Source organism: Phanerochaete carnosa (assembly GCF_000300595.1).
Source record: "Phanerochaete carnosa HHB-10118-sp unplaced genomic scaffold PHACAscaffold_11, whole genome shotgun sequence".
NCBI classification, from domain to species: domain Eukaryota; kingdom Fungi; phylum Basidiomycota; class Agaricomycetes; order Polyporales; family Phanerochaetaceae; genus Phanerochaete; species Phanerochaete carnosa.
Window position 1 is genome coordinate 256,167 of NW_006767638.1, and position 18,591 is coordinate 274,757.

General features: G+C 54.0%; 5 protein-coding genes across 5 annotated transcripts; 4 read left to right on the forward strand and 1 right to left on the reverse strand.

Moving 5' to 3' along the window:
* The first annotated feature begins 140 nt into the window (after positions 1-140).
* Positions 141-1,656, forward strand: PHACADRAFT_263695 (uncharacterized protein). The gene is made up of 6 exons (XM_007400628.1): positions 141-279; positions 335-382; positions 443-639; positions 697-994; positions 1,047-1,380; positions 1,436-1,656. Exons 1-6 carry the CDS (start codon positions 184-186, stop codon positions 1,468-1,470), a joined length of 1,008 nt encoding a protein of 335 aa, XP_007400690.1. The 5' UTR covers positions 141-183; the 3' UTR covers positions 1,471-1,656.
* A 186-nt stretch (positions 1,657-1,842) lies between these two features.
* PHACADRAFT_263697 (uncharacterized protein) lies at positions 1,843-5,339 on the forward strand. The gene is made up of 14 exons (XM_007400629.1): positions 1,843-1,963; positions 2,021-2,161; positions 2,220-2,270; positions 2,326-2,596; positions 2,650-2,727; positions 2,782-2,916; positions 2,977-3,045; positions 3,096-3,225; positions 3,278-3,485; positions 3,563-4,234; positions 4,287-4,422; positions 4,473-4,705; positions 4,762-5,102; positions 5,154-5,339. The coding sequence occupies exons 1-10, from the start codon at positions 1,932-1,934 to the stop codon at positions 3,780-3,782; spliced, it is 1,335 nt and encodes a 444-aa protein (XP_007400691.1). The 5' UTR covers positions 1,843-1,931; the 3' UTR covers positions 3,783-4,234; positions 4,287-4,422; positions 4,473-4,705; positions 4,762-5,102; positions 5,154-5,339.
* A 305-nt stretch (positions 5,340-5,644) lies between these two features.
* On the forward strand, positions 5,645-8,005 carry PHACADRAFT_263701 (uncharacterized protein). The gene is made up of 7 exons (XM_007400630.1): positions 5,645-5,703; positions 5,762-5,835; positions 5,871-5,994; positions 6,047-6,927; positions 6,987-7,162; positions 7,219-7,521; positions 7,575-8,005. Exons 1-6 carry the CDS (start codon positions 5,678-5,680, stop codon positions 7,321-7,323), a joined length of 1,386 nt encoding a protein of 461 aa, XP_007400692.1. The 5' UTR covers positions 5,645-5,677; the 3' UTR covers positions 7,324-7,521; positions 7,575-8,005.
* Positions 8,006-8,248: 243 nt separating this feature from the next.
* Positions 8,249-15,661, forward strand: PHACADRAFT_263704 (uncharacterized protein). Its single transcript, XM_007400631.1, has 21 exons — positions 8,249-8,349; positions 8,500-11,472; positions 11,526-11,721; positions 11,774-12,033; positions 12,088-12,746; positions 12,800-13,291; positions 13,347-13,483; positions 13,612-13,713; positions 13,769-13,787; positions 13,844-13,940; positions 13,993-14,289; positions 14,340-14,486; positions 14,539-14,737; positions 14,805-14,884; positions 14,944-15,013; positions 15,074-15,159; positions 15,213-15,243; positions 15,298-15,306; positions 15,361-15,371; positions 15,429-15,477; positions 15,593-15,661. Exons 2-6 carry the CDS (start codon positions 8,507-8,509, stop codon positions 12,988-12,990), a joined length of 4,272 nt encoding a protein of 1,423 aa, XP_007400693.1. The 5' UTR covers positions 8,249-8,349; positions 8,500-8,506; the 3' UTR covers positions 12,991-13,291; positions 13,347-13,483; positions 13,612-13,713; positions 13,769-13,787; positions 13,844-13,940; positions 13,993-14,289; positions 14,340-14,486; positions 14,539-14,737; positions 14,805-14,884; positions 14,944-15,013; positions 15,074-15,159; positions 15,213-15,243; positions 15,298-15,306; positions 15,361-15,371; positions 15,429-15,477; positions 15,593-15,661.
* A 65-nt stretch (positions 15,662-15,726) lies between these two features.
* PHACADRAFT_263710 (uncharacterized protein) lies at positions 15,727-18,394 on the reverse strand. The gene is made up of 10 exons (XM_007400632.1): positions 18,237-18,394; positions 17,902-18,179; positions 17,785-17,854; positions 17,535-17,730; positions 17,344-17,488; positions 17,196-17,295; positions 17,021-17,143; positions 16,711-16,968; positions 16,190-16,663; positions 15,727-16,139 (listed from the first exon to the last, which is right to left on the reverse strand). The coding sequence occupies exons 4-10, from the start codon at positions 17,695-17,697 to the stop codon at positions 15,879-15,881; spliced, it is 1,524 nt and encodes a 507-aa protein (XP_007400694.1). The 5' UTR covers positions 17,698-17,730; positions 17,785-17,854; positions 17,902-18,179; positions 18,237-18,394; the 3' UTR covers positions 15,727-15,878.
* Positions 18,395-18,591: the final 197 nt, after the last annotated feature.

The following is an 18,591-nucleotide window of genomic DNA, read 5'->3' on the forward strand; positions in this document are numbered from 1 at the left end:
AGTAACAGAGACCAAGGTCATATGTAATACGAGATTGTCGAGATTCGAGAGTGGGCTGCTATAAAGCGAGTGTTGCAATTGGTGAAGCGCTCCGTGTTCTTCCGTCAAACGGGCTTGTCACATTTGTGATGGTCACTCCCTCCTCGTTCTTTACCACCAAAATTCATCTCCCTCGCCGCTAAAATGCTCTCCAGGCTCCCTGCGGGAGTATTAAAGAACGCCAGCAGCACTCTTGGTACTCGCTCGACTACCGTCGCGAACGTTGCCCGCGCTGGCCTGGTACGTGCACGCCCATGTCCGTTCAGCGCGTCCTGACTTCTACCCGCCATAACAGCGTGTTCGTCATGCGTCCACCAAGTCGTCTGTGTCGTCTGCGTTTGAGGTGTGCATAGTACAGACCTGTCAATTTATCGTATTTCTAAACTGTTCCGGGCGCATGCAGTCCCTCTTGAACTCCCGCGCGACTCTGGCAGGTGCTACCGTCGCCGCTGTCGGCTCTGTGGCTTGGTACGCGCACCTCTATGGAACACTGCCCTTCATTGGCGAAGTCCATGCCAACTCGCCAGCGGAAGACGGTCTTCACCCGCCCCACTACCCCTGGTCGCACCAGGGCTTGCTTGACACCTTCGACCACACCAGGTGCGGGCCATTCCCTCGTCGGATTGTTTGACATTTGATTCGAATCTAGCTGCTCAGCATTCGCCGCGGCTATCAAGTCTACCGGGAGGTTTGCGCCGCCTGCCACTCGCTTGACCGTATCGCTTGGCGCAACTTGGTTGGTGTCTCGCACACAGCTGATGAGGTCAAGGCCATGGCGGAGGAAATCGAGTACGAGGATGGCCCAGATGACCAGGGCGAGATGTTCCAGCGCCCCGGAAAGCTTTCTGACTACATGCCTCCTCCCTACCCTAATGAAGAGGCAGCCCGTGCCACCAACAGCGGTGCGCTCCCTCCGGACCTGAGTTTGATCGTCAAGGCCCGTCATGGCGGTCCTGTACGTGCCTAATCGTTTTATACGTCTATTTGCGTATTGACATACTCAAAAGGACTATATTTACGCGCTCCTTACTGGCTACTGTGATCCTCCGGCGGGCTTCGAGATTCGTGACGACATGAACTACAATCCCTACTTCCCTGGCAATGCCATTTCTATGGCGCGTGTTCTCTTCGATGGCCTCGTTGAATATGAGGATGGCACCCCGTCTACGACTTCCCAAATGGCCAAGGATGTTGTCACCTTCCTGCACTGGGCGTCTGAGCCCGAGCATGACGAGCGGAAGAAGATCGGTCTCAAGGCCGTTATCCTCTTTTCTGCGCTGACTGCGATCTCCTTGTACGTCAAGCGTCATAAGTGGTCGTACATTAAGACCAGGAAGATCGGTGCGTAACCGCGTACATCTCGGATTACAATTCCGCTAACGACCCTTTCTGATAGTCTACACTCCTCCGACCGATATCAAGAAGCACTAGTTCTAGATATTGTAGATAGCGTCGACAGCCTTTTCACCATTGAAATCGCAGATTTTACGGCCTACGTGAATTGCTATCACAGGAGACCGTCGAGATTTGCTCTGAGAACGCGGCTTAGTGGGCATAATGCGCATATGAGCCCGGAAGATCTGCTAGGACTTTCGTATAGAAATTTCTGAAGTAATGCATACCAGATATCTCTGTTACATATTGTGTGCTTCGCTCGAAGCAAACACTAACGAAATTGCTGCATTTTGGCGGCGTGACCACATTGCTACCGTGGGAAGTACCTGCCTAGACTGGTTGTCGCTCTTCATCCGCCAAAGATGGCCATCCAGCCCTTTCTCATCACTACGTTCACCATCCTCGTCTCCGAGTGAACATATTGGACCCATCTTTCATATATCCGCCTTCGAATTTCTACCGTGAATTGCTGCGTTTGAGTACAGTGCCACTTCAAGATGTCCTCCGAAAGCTGGCCTCAGCAGCTTAAGTGAGTGCGATCATCTGATTCCACTCAGGTATACTCATCACGTCCGCAACGCCACAGAGACTGGGTCGCAAAATGTTTGGGGCAGATGACGGATGCTAACAGGGAGGAAGCACAGGCCGAACTAAGACAGGTAATATCTGATGCGTTTGTTAACCGTACGCTGTGGACTACCGACTGGGATGGTGTGCAACTGCAAAGGTGCGTCGGACCTCCCTGCATCCCCCTCATGGCATGATATTGAGGGCTCTGAATACAGTTTGACGCCGAAGACACTCAACCTCACTACGAATGTCCTCAAGCGGAAACTGTGAGCCTTCCGTCTGCCCCGGGTGTCTCCCGCGTCGATACTCATCATCCAGCAGTAATGACCACAACACAGGCACACATGAGAGAAAGAAGACAAAGAAATCGCAAATAACAAAAAGCGCTGCACCGAGTGCGTTAGACCTGAGCGACCAGGCCGCGCTAAACCGTAGAGCGGCTCGCTTCCAGCGTGAACATGAGATTGAACGGCAGAAGACTCTGTTTGGTGGTCATGGCTCATCTTCGCAGGTTTTCCGTGCCTCGTCATCCTTTGAACCCTCTCGTTCAGGCACACCTGCGTATTATGGAGACGACCCAGAGGCTGATCCGGTACGTCCGTATCTCCAACATGCACTTCACAGGTTGTAACCCCGCACATGCAGAATGTGCCAAATTGGGATCGCTACACGATTGTTGGCACAAACCAAGAGATCTTCAAGGATTACTTGCGGCTAACAACAGTGAATATCCAGATCATTCATACTTACTTACCGACATGACGTTTATTGTTCTAGGAACCAAGATCCGAGCAGATACGACCATATGATGTCCTTCAGAAAACGCTGGCAGAGCTGAAGAAAAGATGGCGAGAAAAAGCAAACTACAACTGGATACGTTCCCAATTCAAGAGCTTGCGACAGGACCTCACGGTGCGTCAATTGCCGGTGGTTACCTGGACAGGCTTGATCTGGGTCTTTGTGAATGTCTAGGTTCAACGCATCAAGAATGACTTTACCGTGATGGTATACGAGATTCATGCGCGTATGGCTCTCGAAGTCGTGCGTAGCACAAACTCTGGGTGATTCGCTAATCTTCACGTCCGACGTAGGGCGATATGGTCGAGTACAATCAATGCCAGGCAATGCTTAAGAACCTGTACGATCTTGGTATCCAGGGCAAAGCAAAGGAATTCACAGCGTACCGGATTTTGATGCTCATCCATGGCCGAAATCGAAGCGGTACTCTCTTGTGTTGGCATCGACAGTAACATCGCTAATGGCTTGCGCGTAGATTTAAATCTCTATGTAGGTCAGCTAACGCCACAGCAGAAATCGAGTCCGTTCGTGCAACACGCGCTCGCCGTGCAGCGCGCGTTGTCTATGGGGAACTATCACGCTTTGTTCGACCTGTACCTGAACGCTCCGAATATGGGGGCATACATCATGGACCACTTTATTGACCGGGAGCGGGTGAAGGCTCTGATCATGATGTCCAAGGCGTACGTCTGGCTTCCTCTTTGTTGTACGATCCTAATTTCTTATCATATCATCGCTCTTTTCGACTCGCAAATCACAGTTATATGTCTCTCCGGCTATCCTTCATCTCAACAGAGCTTGCGTTTGATAGCGTTGGGCAAGCGAAGGAGTTTCTGGACCAGCACCGTGCGGGAACCTTCTTCAAGAACCCAAACAGTGCTGACGAGGAGAAGATCTTGGATTGCAAGGCCGCACACCAGACACTGGTCCAGATATTCGAAGAGAAATACCGAAAAGTGCAGATTAAGGGCGCAGTATAGCTTTTCTCTCCTCGTCTCTCACGCCATTTTGCCTCGCCTCCCTCTTGTCTTCTCCGACAACTCTCTTCCAGCATCCTTTCCATTCTCCGGCAAATTGTCCGCAAGACACCTTCGTCCCACGCATTCTGCTAGACGCCTTGCTGTTAAACAGGTACAGGTCCGTAGCTGGTGGCGGTGGTGGTGGTGGCAGGTGGATGTCGGGGGTCGGTTATTGTGTCACTATGTACTTATTGATGCGCCGCGCTTGGAATGCAGCTAACGTTCACATTCGCACGGGAATGCAATATGCAACCTGCCGTCGCAAGTAGAAACTAGTCGCGCATGCGCGCGGGGATAAATCGACGGAATACAACATCACGGACGGTATAGTGTGCTAGTGCGGCGGGTGAACACAGAATCTGTGGGTCGACTCTTGAGCAGGAAGGGATGGTGATATAGGCAAGGATTAGAGTCTGCGTGTGCGAATTTAGCAGGCGAAAAATAGCATTATAGAAACGAGTATACTTTCTGAACCTGGCTGTTAACTCGGTTGATGGTGCTCAACCATGTCCACGAAAATGGAGCTGTATTGTTTAGATCGTATGGCGACGTTTTCTGGTCTTCCGAGTCTTCGTAGACCGGCAGAACAACTACTGCAAACCTGAAAGGTCTGTAAGCAAGAGAAGCATGCACAAGAGTATGAGGACTGACTCGGCATGCGAAAACACAGGGCCTCGCTTGTACAAGAGGTAGTCTACGCAGAACTTGATACCGCCTTTCACAGCCCAGCCGAGTGCACGATAGTAGTGGTATACCACGTAATGCACGAGAAACGGATTGTCGAAACGGTTCTCATAAATGGACGTGAGACTTTCTGGGATGCAGGGCGGCCAGTATACCCGCTGAAATGCGGACCAAACGCGCTTCAGTTCGAGGGCTTTGTCCTGTGCCGGCCCCTGTCAGCAGGAAAGTGGTTGTAAGCACAGCAATGAGCACAGACTGTTAAAGGGTCTATGACTGTCAGGCAGTCCAGGTTCCAGAGCAAGAAGAAAGCTTCTTGCAGGGTGAGCTGCAGGTGCTCGACATCTTCCAGCAGTTCCTCTGCAGCTTCCTCGGGGTTATCTGGTTCTATCAGTATAGCAGGTGCTGAGATATCCGTAGAAAAGGCTTGTCGGGGCTTCCATGTAGCACCCGAGGGGATAGCAATGGCGACTGCTTCACGGCCCTCGACAAAGGCCTTCTCTGCTTCGGCCGCTGCCTCTGCCATCGCTCTTGCGCGCTCTAGCTTGAACTGCTGCCGTTCCTGACGGCGTTTCTCGCGAATCTCTTCTGAGGTTAAGTCTTGGGATGAAAGTCAAAGCAATACTCGGACACAGAGGTGGAGGTACGTACATTTCCCCGCAGCCTTCCTCGCGTTCGCCTGCCGAGTGTACCACGACGGCTCGCTTCGTGATAGGTCCCCCTTGCCGAAGAAGCCTCGCTGCCATAGAATCATGGCATCCTTGGGGTTTAGAATCCAGACCGAATGTGTCACAGAGTCTACTATTCCTTCACAGTGAGGATTCTCTACACGAACCCCGCTTATGCCAAACAGCCCAAGTAGACGATGCGATGAAACATATTTCGTCTTGTCAGGCTGTATAAAAAGCAGAGGTAATGAGTGTGCATATATCCTGTTATTTTCTGCCTTGCGTGCGCCGGCCTTGCCTGTAGGGCCTTTATGCTGGGGAAGTACGGTGAGAGACATGGGTTCGAGGATTCAGTAATCTCCGCCCACGACCCAAGCGCGAGATGACTAGGACGCGCCGCGAGCGCCTGCTCGCATTTACGGACCACCGCGATGGCCTCATTTCGCGATTCGTCCGTCGTGATCCTCGACACGAGCCGCACTCTCGTACGAGCAGGTATTGGCCTCCATGAGCTACTTAAGATCCCTTCTGTGGTATGTATATCGCCTCTGCCGCTTGTAACCGTGTTCACCCTACGTGCATGGGCTGCAGGAAGTGTCTGCACGCGTTGGCCTACGCAAAAGCGCGAATGGTGTCTCGAATGATGATGAGATGGTCACGGAATCGTCATCATCAGCTGCACCAAGCTCAACCTCTACAGCCAAAGTGACTGACTACCTTGTCGGTGCGCAGCTTGACGAAGCCTTGGCCGCTGGTCAAGTAGATGTGTTCTGGCCATTCGCAGACGGAGATATAAAGGACTGGACACAAGCAGAAGCGCTGTGGTACGCTATTATCCATAATATTATAATTTGCAAATAACTTAAGACCGCACAGGAAGCATATTCTGTTCAACCAGCTCGGACTGCGAAGAGTCCAGATGGAGTCCCCTGTTCTCCTTGTGTTTGCACCAGGAGTTTCGCGAAACACATATGAACGAATATGTCGCATGTTCTTTGAACGTTTCAACGTCGCTGGACTCTCGATTGTCGAGCGTCCAATGGCCCAGTTCTTCGCCGTCACGGTTTCTGGTACTGACCCGAACGGTGTGGTCATTGACATCGGCCAAGAACACACGGACATCACCCCGATATATGAGAGCTTCGTCGTGCAAGGTGCACATCAGACCGTCGACTATGGCATCTCAGACTGCGAACAGTACCTCGCGCACCTGCTCCTCTCGAATCAGTCCGTTGTGAACACGCTTTCTCCGCCAGAGAGCCCACTCTCTCCAGAAGAACTGCGCGCAATGCTCGTCGAGGTCGCACGCCAAGTGTGGCGGGAAGGGCTCGTGAAGGTGCTCGCGGAGGGCGAGGCAGCAGACATCGAGGAAGAGGGAGTCACGGACATCGCAGCCGTAGTCGTCGCGGGCAAGGAAAAGGCCGTTATCGAAAGCGGCATGAAAAAGAAACAGAACGCAAAGGCATCCGCAGCCGAGCTTGCCCGTGCAAAGGAGATTGAGGCGCTCGATCTAGTAACGGTTCAGTTCCGCGACAGGTCGCTCACACTGGGCAAGGAGCGCCACCGTTTCTGCGAGCCGCTGTTCGATCCGAGCTTGCTGAGGGCTATCCCAGGCTTGCCAAGGAGTACCTCGGAAGAGAGCGTCAGGCCGCTACAGGCTGCTATTGGACATGCCGTGTCACTTACAGAAGTGGATGCACGTCAGTATATTTGGCAAGGTTTGTTTGTCACTGGAGAGTTGACAAGCCACATTAAGGGTACGTCTTGTTAACTGCTCGTAAATAGCATTCGTTACTGATGGGTCATGACAACGTAGGTTTTGGAGCAGCTCTGCAAGCACGTCTGGCGCCGTTCATTCTCAGTCAGGCAGATCAGCAAAACGAGGTACAACCGAAGAGCATACGGACTCTGAAGATTCCAGATTATTTCGCCGAGTACAGGGACAGAGGCGATGGCCTGGCATCATTTTTGGGCTCAAGCATCGTTGCAAAGGTGCCCACGACCAATTACTCCGCTGCTGTGACTGTTCTTACATGTGATTGTCGCAGATAATTTTTGTTAACGAGCCAAACGGCAAAAACTTCGTTACGAAGGCTGACTATGCGGAAAAGGGACCCAAGGTGATACTGGGACACTCAGCGTCTCTCTTATAGCACCTGCGGCCGGCCGTACATCGTTTTACGAGTGTTTTACGAGTTACGCGAGAGATAAAAGGCAGCTTGTCATAACGCAGGGCACGTACAAGCACTCAGAGCTACACAAGGTAAGCCTAATGTTGACACATTTACTGCGCAGCACTCTCAGCGACAGTGAGGAGATCGCTGTCGCCCTGGTCTATGATAGACATTACACTGCGAAGCCGTATGGGCAGCATACTCAAACGATGAAGAATGAAGGTACATACCCGACGCGGAAAAGCTTTCCGGCAGCGGTACCAAGAGCAACGTTGGTACCAGCAAAGTGGTGTACGGAAGTCTTGGACAGCATTGCGTAGTATTCTAGCTCAGACTTGCGGAGAGGCGGGCAGTTGCCTGCAATCAAGACAAGCTTGGCTGCAACACGATAGCCAACGTCGACAGAGATAAAAAGAGGTGATCCGTAAGCACGAGGGACCTTCTCAGCCTTACGCTCCAGTCCCCGGAGAGAAAGTCGCAAAGAAACGCTGCTCACCCTTGCCGTTGCGCATGTGCTTGAGGGCAGACTTGTAACCAAGGCTGTACTTGCCAGACTTGACGACAAGCGCGAGACGAGACGCAATGGACTCCGTAGACTTGGCGGCCTTGGATTTCTTGGTGGGGGCCATTGCGAATATCGAAGGTGGGCGGATGCGGCGACGGCAGCGGGTGTCTTGAGCAGGAAATCCAACGGCGCTCCAGTTTGTGGATGCCACTGAAACAAGGTTCAAACTCCGACTGATGAATCCCGGGGGATGCCGCTCCGGCTCAAGACGGCGAGATGTGACGATTGCGCAGGAATGGCGAGCTCGCCTCTCATCCACTGCTCATTTGAGCGAACAAGGATGGATCGTCACAAGCTTCACTTCGTCTGACTACGCAAAAATGTAATCGGAATCCTCCGATCGTGAATTCCGAATAGCGGAATGCTATTTTATCCTCTAACCTCTGACCGATCTGTGCCCCGGAAGAGCCAACTACCTGCGTGCACAGAGGCCCCATATCGTGAGTGTCGCTTATGCTACGTACAACGCGAGGGGTCTGCCTGGCATCAGATATGGATGCGAGTGGGCGTCTCCAAGCAGATATGTCCCAGTGGTGTTTACGATACTGCGGAGAGCAAATTACTGACTTTATGCTCGTCTTCGGATATAGTTAAGTCATGGTCGTCACGTCTTCTGCTGCCGCCGTCTCGCGAATCGCTTACTTGGCATCCGATGTCCTCGTTGACTCGCGACCTCCATTGCCTGCTGCTTCAAAGTTTTTGGACGTCTTGAACACCCTCTCGGAGCAGCGAGGGGCAAAACCGGTTTACAGCCTTCCCTCTGGTGCCGACCCGAGCGGCACTCTGCTGCGAAACAGCTCAACCAGCCTAGTCGCGTATACCGCTTCTTCCAAGCCCGAGCTGCTCCATCACCTCCTCGTGCATCTTTCCGAGCTCAGCACGGCACCAGTCGTCTTTCATATTGCCATAGAGGATGACCTCTCAGACGTTCTCATCCTCCGCTCCAGCGTTCCTTTCTTCCTCTTCTCACGGACAGCCCAGCAAGCTCACGATAATGCCCTTCTCGGCTCTCGGCTGGCTCGGCTGGAGAGAAAGCCCGTCCTGCATGTCTTCGCGGACGTAGAAGGATTCGTAGAGGAGATTGAGAGCGACTGGATCCCGCCTTTCCTATCGGAGGATAGCGCAGCCGTCGTTAATGGTCACGTCCTTCCTTCTGACGAGTACGTCCCCGCGCTTTACCAGTCGTATCTTAGCGCAGCGACTACCACTTCCACACGACTCAGGCGGTCTGTCCGTGCCTTCTCTGAGCACGGCTCTGGAAGGCCCCATACAGTCATCTTCACGTTTGGCCGACCCTTGTTCAGGTTCGATCTAGACGACATCCTCTTCGTCGATATCTCTCTTGTGAACCCCCTCCCAGCCTCCCAGATTAACAGTCGCATCCCTCCAGGTGTTTCCCGCGTCCTGGTTGTCGAACAAGTTCGCCGCTGGTCGACCAAATGGACACCTCTGTACCTTGAAGTCGTCAATGCCATTCAGCAAGACGAACGCGACGAGTACCCAACCGTACACAGCGTCTCCTTAGAGGGTGATGTGCATGCTGCGGACATCCTTAAGCTGGTCCGACATGCTTCAGAGGAGTCGCCCAGCAAGCGCTTGCAACTTGGTTACCCCTCGAGCCCAATGAAGACCGTACCTCTCATTACTCCCCACGTCCCCAAGCACGAGTCGTCATACGTCAAGATTCTGAACCAGCTCTTTGGCGAGCGGTTGCAGATCGCCAACTCCCCTGGCCTCGTTGCTTCTCAGGGCCAGGTGGCCACTACTCCGGAGTTTGCGCTTGGTCGTGTACGCGGAGAGATCGAGCTCCGCAACGAGCTCGTAGAGGCCATCAAGGAGCTTCTGCAAGATTCTGCGGTCACCCCTGAGCTACACAGCCTTCTGAGCAAATGGCTACTCAACAAGGATGATCCTAGCATGGCCAGTCAGCTCGGCCAGGAAACTGTCGAGGCTCTTGAAGCCGGCACCACCACCAGCTCCGCGGCGAACCGCGTGTTGTCGCTCAAGGCGCACTTTCCCGTTCTCTCGCGCTGGATTGTTGGTTCCGACGCCTGGTCCTACGACGTCGGCGCATCTGGCCTGCACCATGCCATCGCCTCGAAGCTCAACCTCAACATCCTTCTGTTGGACACTGTACCGTACTCTTCGCGTAATGTCACAGACCCCAACCGCCGCAAGCACGATGTCGGTCTCTACGCTATGAACCACGGAGACGTGTATGTTGCTAGTGTCGCTGTCTATTCGTCTTACGCACAAGTCTTGCATGCCTTGGTTGAGGCCGATCGCTACGAAGGCCCTAGTGTCGTCCTCGCATATTTGCCTTACAAGACCGAGGAGGACCCCGCCCTTTCGCTGCTCAAGGAGACCAAGCTTGCTGTTGATGCTGGCTACTGGCCTCTCTACCGTTGGAACCCGAGTAAGGAGGCGCAAGGCAAGGAACCATTCACTCTCGACTCTGACGCCGTCAAGAACGATTTGCAGCAGTTTTTGGACCGCCAGAACCATCTCTCGCAGCTGGTACGCTCTAAGCCGCAGCTCGCGGCGGAGATCGTTAGTAGCTTGGGCGAGAACGTCAAGGAAGCCCGCAGGAAGCGTGCGCAGCAGTCCTACGCAGAACTTCTGACCGCGATTGATGCCCCGCCTCTGCTCGTTCTCTATGCCTCCGACGGTGGCAAGACCGAGAAGGTCGCTCGCCGTCTCGCTACTCGCGGAAAAATGCGCGGTCTCTCTACGACGGTGCAGACCATGGATTCAATTACCGTCGAAGATCTCGCCAAAGAGGAGTACGTTGCCTTCCTCACTTCTGTCGCCGGACAGGGCGAGTTCCCGCAGAACGGCCGCACCTTATTCAAAGCCTTGAACGCGCTTGCTTCTCGTGGCGAGAAGCCGCTCACAAACCTCAAGTTCACAGTCTTCGGTATGGGTGACAGCCACTACTGGCCGCGCCTCGAGGACGCACACTATTATAACAAGGCCGGCAAGGACCTCGATAGGCGTCTTGAGCAGCTCGGCGGTCAGCGCGTCGCCGAGTTCGGCTTTGGTGACGACCAGGACGCGGACGGTCCTGAGACTGGCTACAAGCTCTGGGAGCCGCTCGTCTGGAAAACTCTCGGTGTCGATGCGATCGAGGTGCGCGAAGCGGAGCCCGAGCCGATCACAAATGAGCACATCAAGGTCGCGTCACAGTACCTTCGTGGCACGATTGTGGAAGGCCTCCAGGACAACAGCACCGGTGCTCTCGCACCTAGCGACACGCAGTTGACGAAGTTCCATGGTATCTATCAGCAAGACGATCGCGATATCCGCGACGAGCGCCAGGCGCAGGGGGTGGAGCCCGCATACGCATTCATGATTCGTGTGCGTATGCCCGGCGGCGTGTGCACGCCAGAGCAGTGGCTTGCTATGGACCAGATTGCGGACGAGCACGGAACCGGCTCGCTCAAGATCACCACTCGCCAGACTTTCCAGTTCCACGGTGTTATCAAGCGCCACCTCAAGATGGCGATCCAGGATATCAACCGCGTCTTGCTGGATACCCTTGCTGCTTGCGGTGACGTTAACCGGTACGTCTACCTACTTTCAAGCCAGAGATTTTGCTGACACTTTTTGATCCTAGTAACGTCATTTGCTCTTCCATACCGTCGATCTCGACAATCCACAAACAGACTTACGAATTCGCAAAGCGCGTTAGCAGCCACCTCGTTCCTCGCACAACCGCATACCACGAGATTTGGTTGGACAAGAAGCTGGTTGCAGGCGATGCCCTGAAGGACGTCGAGCCGTTATATGGCGAGTTTTATCTGCCCAGGAAGGTACGATCAGGCCATCGCTGCAGAGAGTCATGCGCTGATCGCTCTACCACAGTTCAAGATTGCTGTTGCAGTGCCTCCTCAAAACGATGTCGACGTCTTTGCCAATGACGTCGGATTCATTGCTATCGTCGACGAGAAGGGTGAGCTGTCCGGCTTCAACGTCACTGCAGGCGGTGGTATGGGCGTTACCCACGGTAACAAGAAGACGTACCCCCGCACCGGTTCGTTGCTCGGCTTTTGCACCGTTGAACAGGGACACGATGTTGCCGAGAAGATCATGCTGGTGCAGCGTGACAACGGTAATCGAGCAGAGTTCGTCTCTTCCACTTTCAATCCAAAGCTTAGCTAATACTTGTGCTTTTCCAGCCGTAAGAATGCACGCCTGAAATACACCATCGATCGCATGGGTTTGGAAACCTTTAAGGCCGAGGTAGAGAAGCGTCTCGGCTACAAACTGCAGCCTGTGCGCCACTTCTCGTTCGACCGCAACATTGACGACTTCGGTTGGATTCGCGGCGATGACGGCAAGCACCACTTCTCGTGTTTCATCGAGAACGGCCGTGTGCAGGACGAGCCCGAGCGCGACTTTAAGACGGCCCTGCGCGAGATTGCCAAAGTGCACCGAGGCACGTTCCGGCTGACGACGAACCAACACCTGGTGATCAGCGACATTGCGGACGAAGACGTACCGCAGATCAAAGAGCTCCTCGCAAAGTATAATCTCGACTACCTGAACTTCAGCGGCCTGCGGCTGTCGTCGTCGGCATGTGTCGCGTTCCCGACGTGCGGCCTCGCGATGGCTGAGTCCGAGCGGTACCTACCTATCCTTATCGACAAGGTCGAGAAGATTTGCGAGGAGAACGGCCTGCGTAACGACTCAATCGTCATGCGCATGACTGGGTGCCCGAATGGGTGCGCGCGGCCGTACCTCGCGGAGGTTGCCTTCGTTGGTAAGGCACCAGGCTCGTATATGATGTTACTCGGCGGCGGCTACTACGGCCAGCGCATGAACAAGATTTACAGAGGTACGAACTGCTTCTTCGTCGTGGTGGATTTCGCACTGACTCTGGTCTCTCAGACGCTGTGACAGAGTCAGAGATCCTGGCGATCCTCAAGCCGATGATCAAGCAATACGCTTTGGAACGCCTCGAAGGCGAGCACTTTGGTGACTTTGTAATCCGTGTGGGCTACATTGCGCCGACGGAGTCCGGCATGACATGGTGGGACGGTGCTGGTGGCGAGGGTGTGCACCGGGAGGCGGTTGTATGACTTACTGGTGACTGATAGAACAAAAGCTTTGAGCAATGTGCAATGTTACATGTACAGTAAGGATCTTCTTTCTGCCGTCGTGCACCGCGCCATGCAACTAAACATGCGGAGTCATCCCCATATTAAAATGATCGACTAAATTCCCCAATAGGCATTGTGTACAGATTGTGGTAGAGTGCGAAGGAAAATGATACAGCTAGAGATACAATACGGAATCCGTTTGGGAACCAATAATGCGGCAAAGTTTGTACAGGTAAACCGTCAAGTTCCGGGCGGCCCTCCGACGAGTGTGTCGATACGTCTGTGGGGTAACATTATTAGCGAGAATGCCGCGGAGGGCACGCGGACGTACTCACAAGGTGCGCCGATGCGGAAGGCCTTCTCCGTCTTCGCTCAGAGCTTCGCCGCGACGGCAATAGAGCGGGAACCACCGAGCGGAGCAGGCGGGCCCCGCCATGCGGGAAGCTTGTGATTTTCGACTTTGGCGTACGCACTGTTCTCGCGGAGAGCCGTTTCGTTTTCGAGTTCGGTTACGGACGCGGTCGGGTCAGATGTGATATTATACAACAACACGATGAGTTTCAATCAAGTCTACTAGTGCCGCAAAAGCTGTTTTCTTACACTTGCTTGCTCGCCTTGGCCTCGGTCAGAGTCTCCTTGAGGGCTGCAATGACCTTGTCTAGGTCTCCACGCTCAGGGTGCACGGCGGTAATACCCATGTGACTTTTAGCGAGTTAGTGCGAGTCCGATATGAATTGCAATGCCGTTGCAAACTCACCCAATGCGGAAGTACTTGTCTGTGCCACAAAGGTTATCATCTCGAAGCCGAAGGGCAATTTAAGTAATGACTAACCTTTGTTTTCCTTGTGGATACCGCCGGTAACAACGATACCCTTCTGTGCCATCCGCGGGACGATGTCTGAAGGGGCTAGTCCCTCAGGCAAGTAGATCTAAATCATAATTCAGTCACTCATAGATCGACCACTGGATGCATGGACTTACTGCTGTCATGCCATTCGCAGCGTTGTGGGGATCGGCAGGGACCAACGTCAGGCCAAGCTCCTTAGCGGTGTTCCTGATGCGGTCAGCGGCGTGAATGTGAGCTCTGAAGCGCTCTTCAAGAGTGAGCTTCGGGTCTCTTAGAATCTCGATCAGCGACTGCCGGTACGAGCAGATCAGATTGACCGGAGGCGTCGCAAAGTAGGAAGGTTTGCCAGCTTCATACGCCTGCATGATGGGAAGCCATCGCTTCCAGCTCGAGTAGTAGCCAGCGATCAGCGCCTTGCGCTCGTTGCAGACCTGTGAGCAGTGTGAACAGTCGGCAAAGTGACGTAAGTGGTAGAAGTTACCTTCAAAGCTTTTTGGCTGGCGACGACAACGCTGATACCCGGGGGAGCACCAAGACCCTTTTGACTCGCAGACACGACAACATCGATGTTCCAAGCATCCATGCGGATCTCCTCGCTGGCCACGGAGCAAACACCATCCAAGATGACCTAAGATATTCGTTAGCAGACATCTGGAGTAGGGGTGTACTATAGAACACACAAGAGACTCGGGAGCCAGCCGCTGGCAGACCTCGCCGATCATCTTCGCGTCGGACAGAACAGCTGTAGAGGTGTCGACATGGCTGAAGCAAACAAGCTTGTACTTTTTGACTCTCAAAGCCGACTCGAGTTCATGCTGCGAGACCGCCTTGCCAAAGTCCGCACGGATCTCATCGACGTTCGCGCCGTATGAGCGCAGACTTGACAATCGTGCAATCGTGCAATCGGTCAACCGACAGTGCAGATGATGAATCTGCAAGTACTCACCAATCCGCAAAGCTGTCTCCGAAATAGCCGCAGTTGAGTAGGAGCGCATCTTCACCGGGCTCGATCAAGTTCGCGGCAACCTAGGAGGGTGTGCCAAAGCGTTGGCATCTACACGCATACCAGGGCCAGGGAGACATACCTGATCCCAGCCGAGAGTACCAGATCCAGCGATTAGGAACGGCTGGCCAGCTTCGGTAAATACCACCTCTCTGGTGTCATGGTGTAAATGTGAGCGACCCGGACAGACTGGGGACATACGAAGTACGTACCTCGTCATGCGGATGGCATCGCCAAAGATGGGGATGAAGTCTGCGCCGGCGTGGGCAAGAGGGGGGAGTGCATTGGCGTAGAGAACCTTGCAGAGAGCTGAGGACAAAAGCGCATGAGCGAATCGGGGAATTGACTCACCTCATCAGAGACTTCTATGGGGCCGGGGATACTAAAACAGCACCTTCAGCCTGACATTCTGTAGAGTAAGGAGAAGTTCACGCACACCAGCAACCTGTAATTTCCTCCGTGTTTAGCACACATCTACATGATACCTGGATGCACATACTTGTGAGGAGCCTGGCACATTCGGCGTCAATACTTGGGAGTCACCGCGAGAGTGCTCAGCGAGCTCACCTGCTTGAACGTCGACATAGTGCGTGCAACGAGCGAAGATTGAAAAGTGCTAAAAGACGCAGAACAAGCAGTGAGCGACTGGGCTCGACGGAGGGGATAGAAGAGGGCGGCGGATGGCGGTCTAAGAGCAAGATGGGGAAGCATTGCGGGAAAAGTGAAGTCACCTGATTTGAGCAAGCGCAGATGAGCTGAAGGCTGTCTGTTTCGTTCGGTGTTCCGTGTCACCTCAAAACGATCCGTCGCTGTTTTGCAGCCTGTTTCAGCTCGCAGACCAAGTCATTATATATCGGGCATCATAGCGTATGTTACAACGAGGAGTCAGGGATGGGGCGGGGTACGACTTGCAATGCCGCCATAGGAGCACCGGCACACCCCTCGTGAGCGCACAAATTCGGCAGATCCGGGACCTCCAGGAACGCGCGAAGGAGTACACAGAAGACCTACGCACCCCTAGCGACCATTCAGCGACCGCATCGCCTCTCCACCGTCTGCTATGCCGTTCGCGTATGCACCACCGCCACCTGTCATGCCCGCGATCGTCCTCTGCAAATCCGCCCACTCTGTTTCGCGGGGGAGCGCCATGTCTCCAATATCATACACGTAGAGCTTTCCATCGCTCCCTCCAAGCGCAGCGCGTCGTCCGTCTTTGTGATCCCACTGCAGCTTGTTGATAGCCCGTCCCTGCCCCACGGTCGTCGACACCACGGGGACCTGTCGCAGTGAGATCGGAGGCCGGAGCGTGAGAGAAGCATTCTGCTTACCTCCGTATCCGAGTTCAGGTTCCACAGGTCAAACTTCCCCGAGCCGTCAGCCGAGGCAAATACGGCTGGGTGCGCCGGATGCCATTTCACATCATACACGTAGTCGTCTGCTTCGTCGAACGAGTACAATGGCGCGACTATGTTCGCGCTTGTGGACGGCTTCGCGAGCGACTTCGCGCGCCAGAGCTTGACCGTCCAATCCGCCGAGCACGTCAGGAAGAGGTCTGAAAAGTCCACGGGCCCGTGTAATGGGTGAAAATGCAAGCCCATCACCGGCCCTGAATGTCCTTTGTAGACATCATACTGGTTAAGACCGGCCTTGGCGCCGGCGCGATCGTATCTGTTCGCCTGGTACACATTGCCCTCCTCCGTGCCGACCCAGAACGTCGTCGTCTCATTGTAAGGGAAATTGAGCGTCGTAATTGCTACTTCTCCCGTCTTGTTATGCCCGGCATGGACAAGTTCAAGCGTTTCCTAATGTAATCTGAGCGTCATTCGTAATACAATCGGACCGAGCATACCTGGGGTTGCGCGAGCATGTCGACGAGCCAGCTGCACACCATACCGTCCGTGCTGCTCGTGATCAAGTTGTGGGCGTTCTGGGTGCCAACCATCTGCATTGCGTACACCGGGTGGGTGTGTCCTGCCGCTGACAATGGCGTCTTCAGCACCGGGAGGTGCTTCGAACGTGTGTCCCATAAGAGAATCTGTCCAGAGTACGTGCCCCCGAATATGAGATTTGAATGAAAAGGCGAGAATGTCACTGAAAGAACGTCCGACTGCGCAGCAGGTTGAGCTAACAATCCGTCCTTCGAGCGGAGGAGAACACACCTGCGAATGAAAGACAAACTCCGGGCGCTCCAGAAGATGCATATTCCATACCGCTACGATACCATCGGGTTCATTCAGCGCGGCCGGGTTCTTGTTGTATGATGCGCAACATAGTTCCGGATACTGCAGGACCCAGGGTGAGACAGCACTCGTCAGTGCCTAGACTGGGACACACCTTTGGTGACCAACCTACGTCCGTGATAGACCGGTTCTTACCATGCCGTTCGTCATAGAACTCGCACAGTCGTTTAACCCTCCGGCCCTCAGAATCATCGCTGCGCACGTCAGCTGAGACGCGTCGAGGTATTGAGTGATCTACTTACGCGCCGGTCTCTGTGCCGATGGTGTAATCACGCACATAGTCGTAATTGTCGTTCAGTGCCCGCTGAATGATCTTGGTAGAGTGTTCCACGAAGTCAAGGAACTCGGGTGCAGAGAATACGCTGGCTTTCTCTTCATCCGTCATCTCTGTGAAAAGTTAGCGGAAGGCGAGAGACATAAAACGCCCCCTTGCCTCGAATCTCTGCCTCGATCTCTTTGTCAAGCTGGACGCTCTCCTCCTCAAGCTCCTTCTCTCGTTGAACACGCTCTGCTTCAGCTGCTTCGCGTTCTCGGAGAAGACGTTGGTGGTTTCCCTCTTCGGAGGGTGCATCGGCGGGCTCATCTTCGAGAGCCATAGTCTGTACTTCCTTGTTATAAATCACGCGTTCCTGCGCAGTCGTTCAGCTTGTTGCTTAATGTGCTCATCTGTCCATTCAATTCACCTTCTGCGGTAGCTCAAAGAGCTCTTGCTCTACGTCAATTAGGTCGGGTATCATCCGTGGGGTCATCTCTCTGGAACAGTAAGCCACTGCGTCGCGCATATATCTTGCTGTGCGCACCTGTCCATGACATGATCGGTACCTCCGTTGGACATGACCATGGTCGTCCCAAAGCTGAGGCGGTCAGAAGCTACATCACTTTGTCTGCTTGCACGGCCTGATTGAGATTGAGACAATGAGGACGGACCAGGTAGGGGGGTCGAGGACGGCAGGAGAGGTGTGCCGGGTATCGAAGAAGACGGGGAATCAACGGTGTCGAGCGTCGTCCTGCGGCTGGGCCCGATGAGGGTAGAGACGAGGTCGTCGACGTCTCGCTGGGCAACGGCAATGTTTGAGGACTAGTGTATGGTACAAGTTGGCTCGATACAAACATGTCGTTTGACTGTTAAACTTACTGGGGATCCTTGGGCTCTGCGCTCGAGCTCCTGCTGCTTTCTGAGCTCTTTAGCCTTCTTAAGCTCAGCAAGTTTGGCTCGTTTGGCTTCAATCTCTGCCCTGCGTCGGTCCGACATCGTCAATGAGGTGTTCGCCGCCGCTGAAGCCGTGGTCGTCGACAGGGCTAGCGGAACGAACGGCGTTTACCAGATCGTGGTCGCGTCAATGTACTTGCTTGATGGGACGCGCTTGACGCCCGACTTCGTCTCTGTCGAACCACTTCCCAAGAAATACGCACATACCAACCCTTCTCTCAACTTTCACTTTCTCAAGCTTGAGGGTGCTTTCAACTCTCACTAACCTTCTTGACCCTTT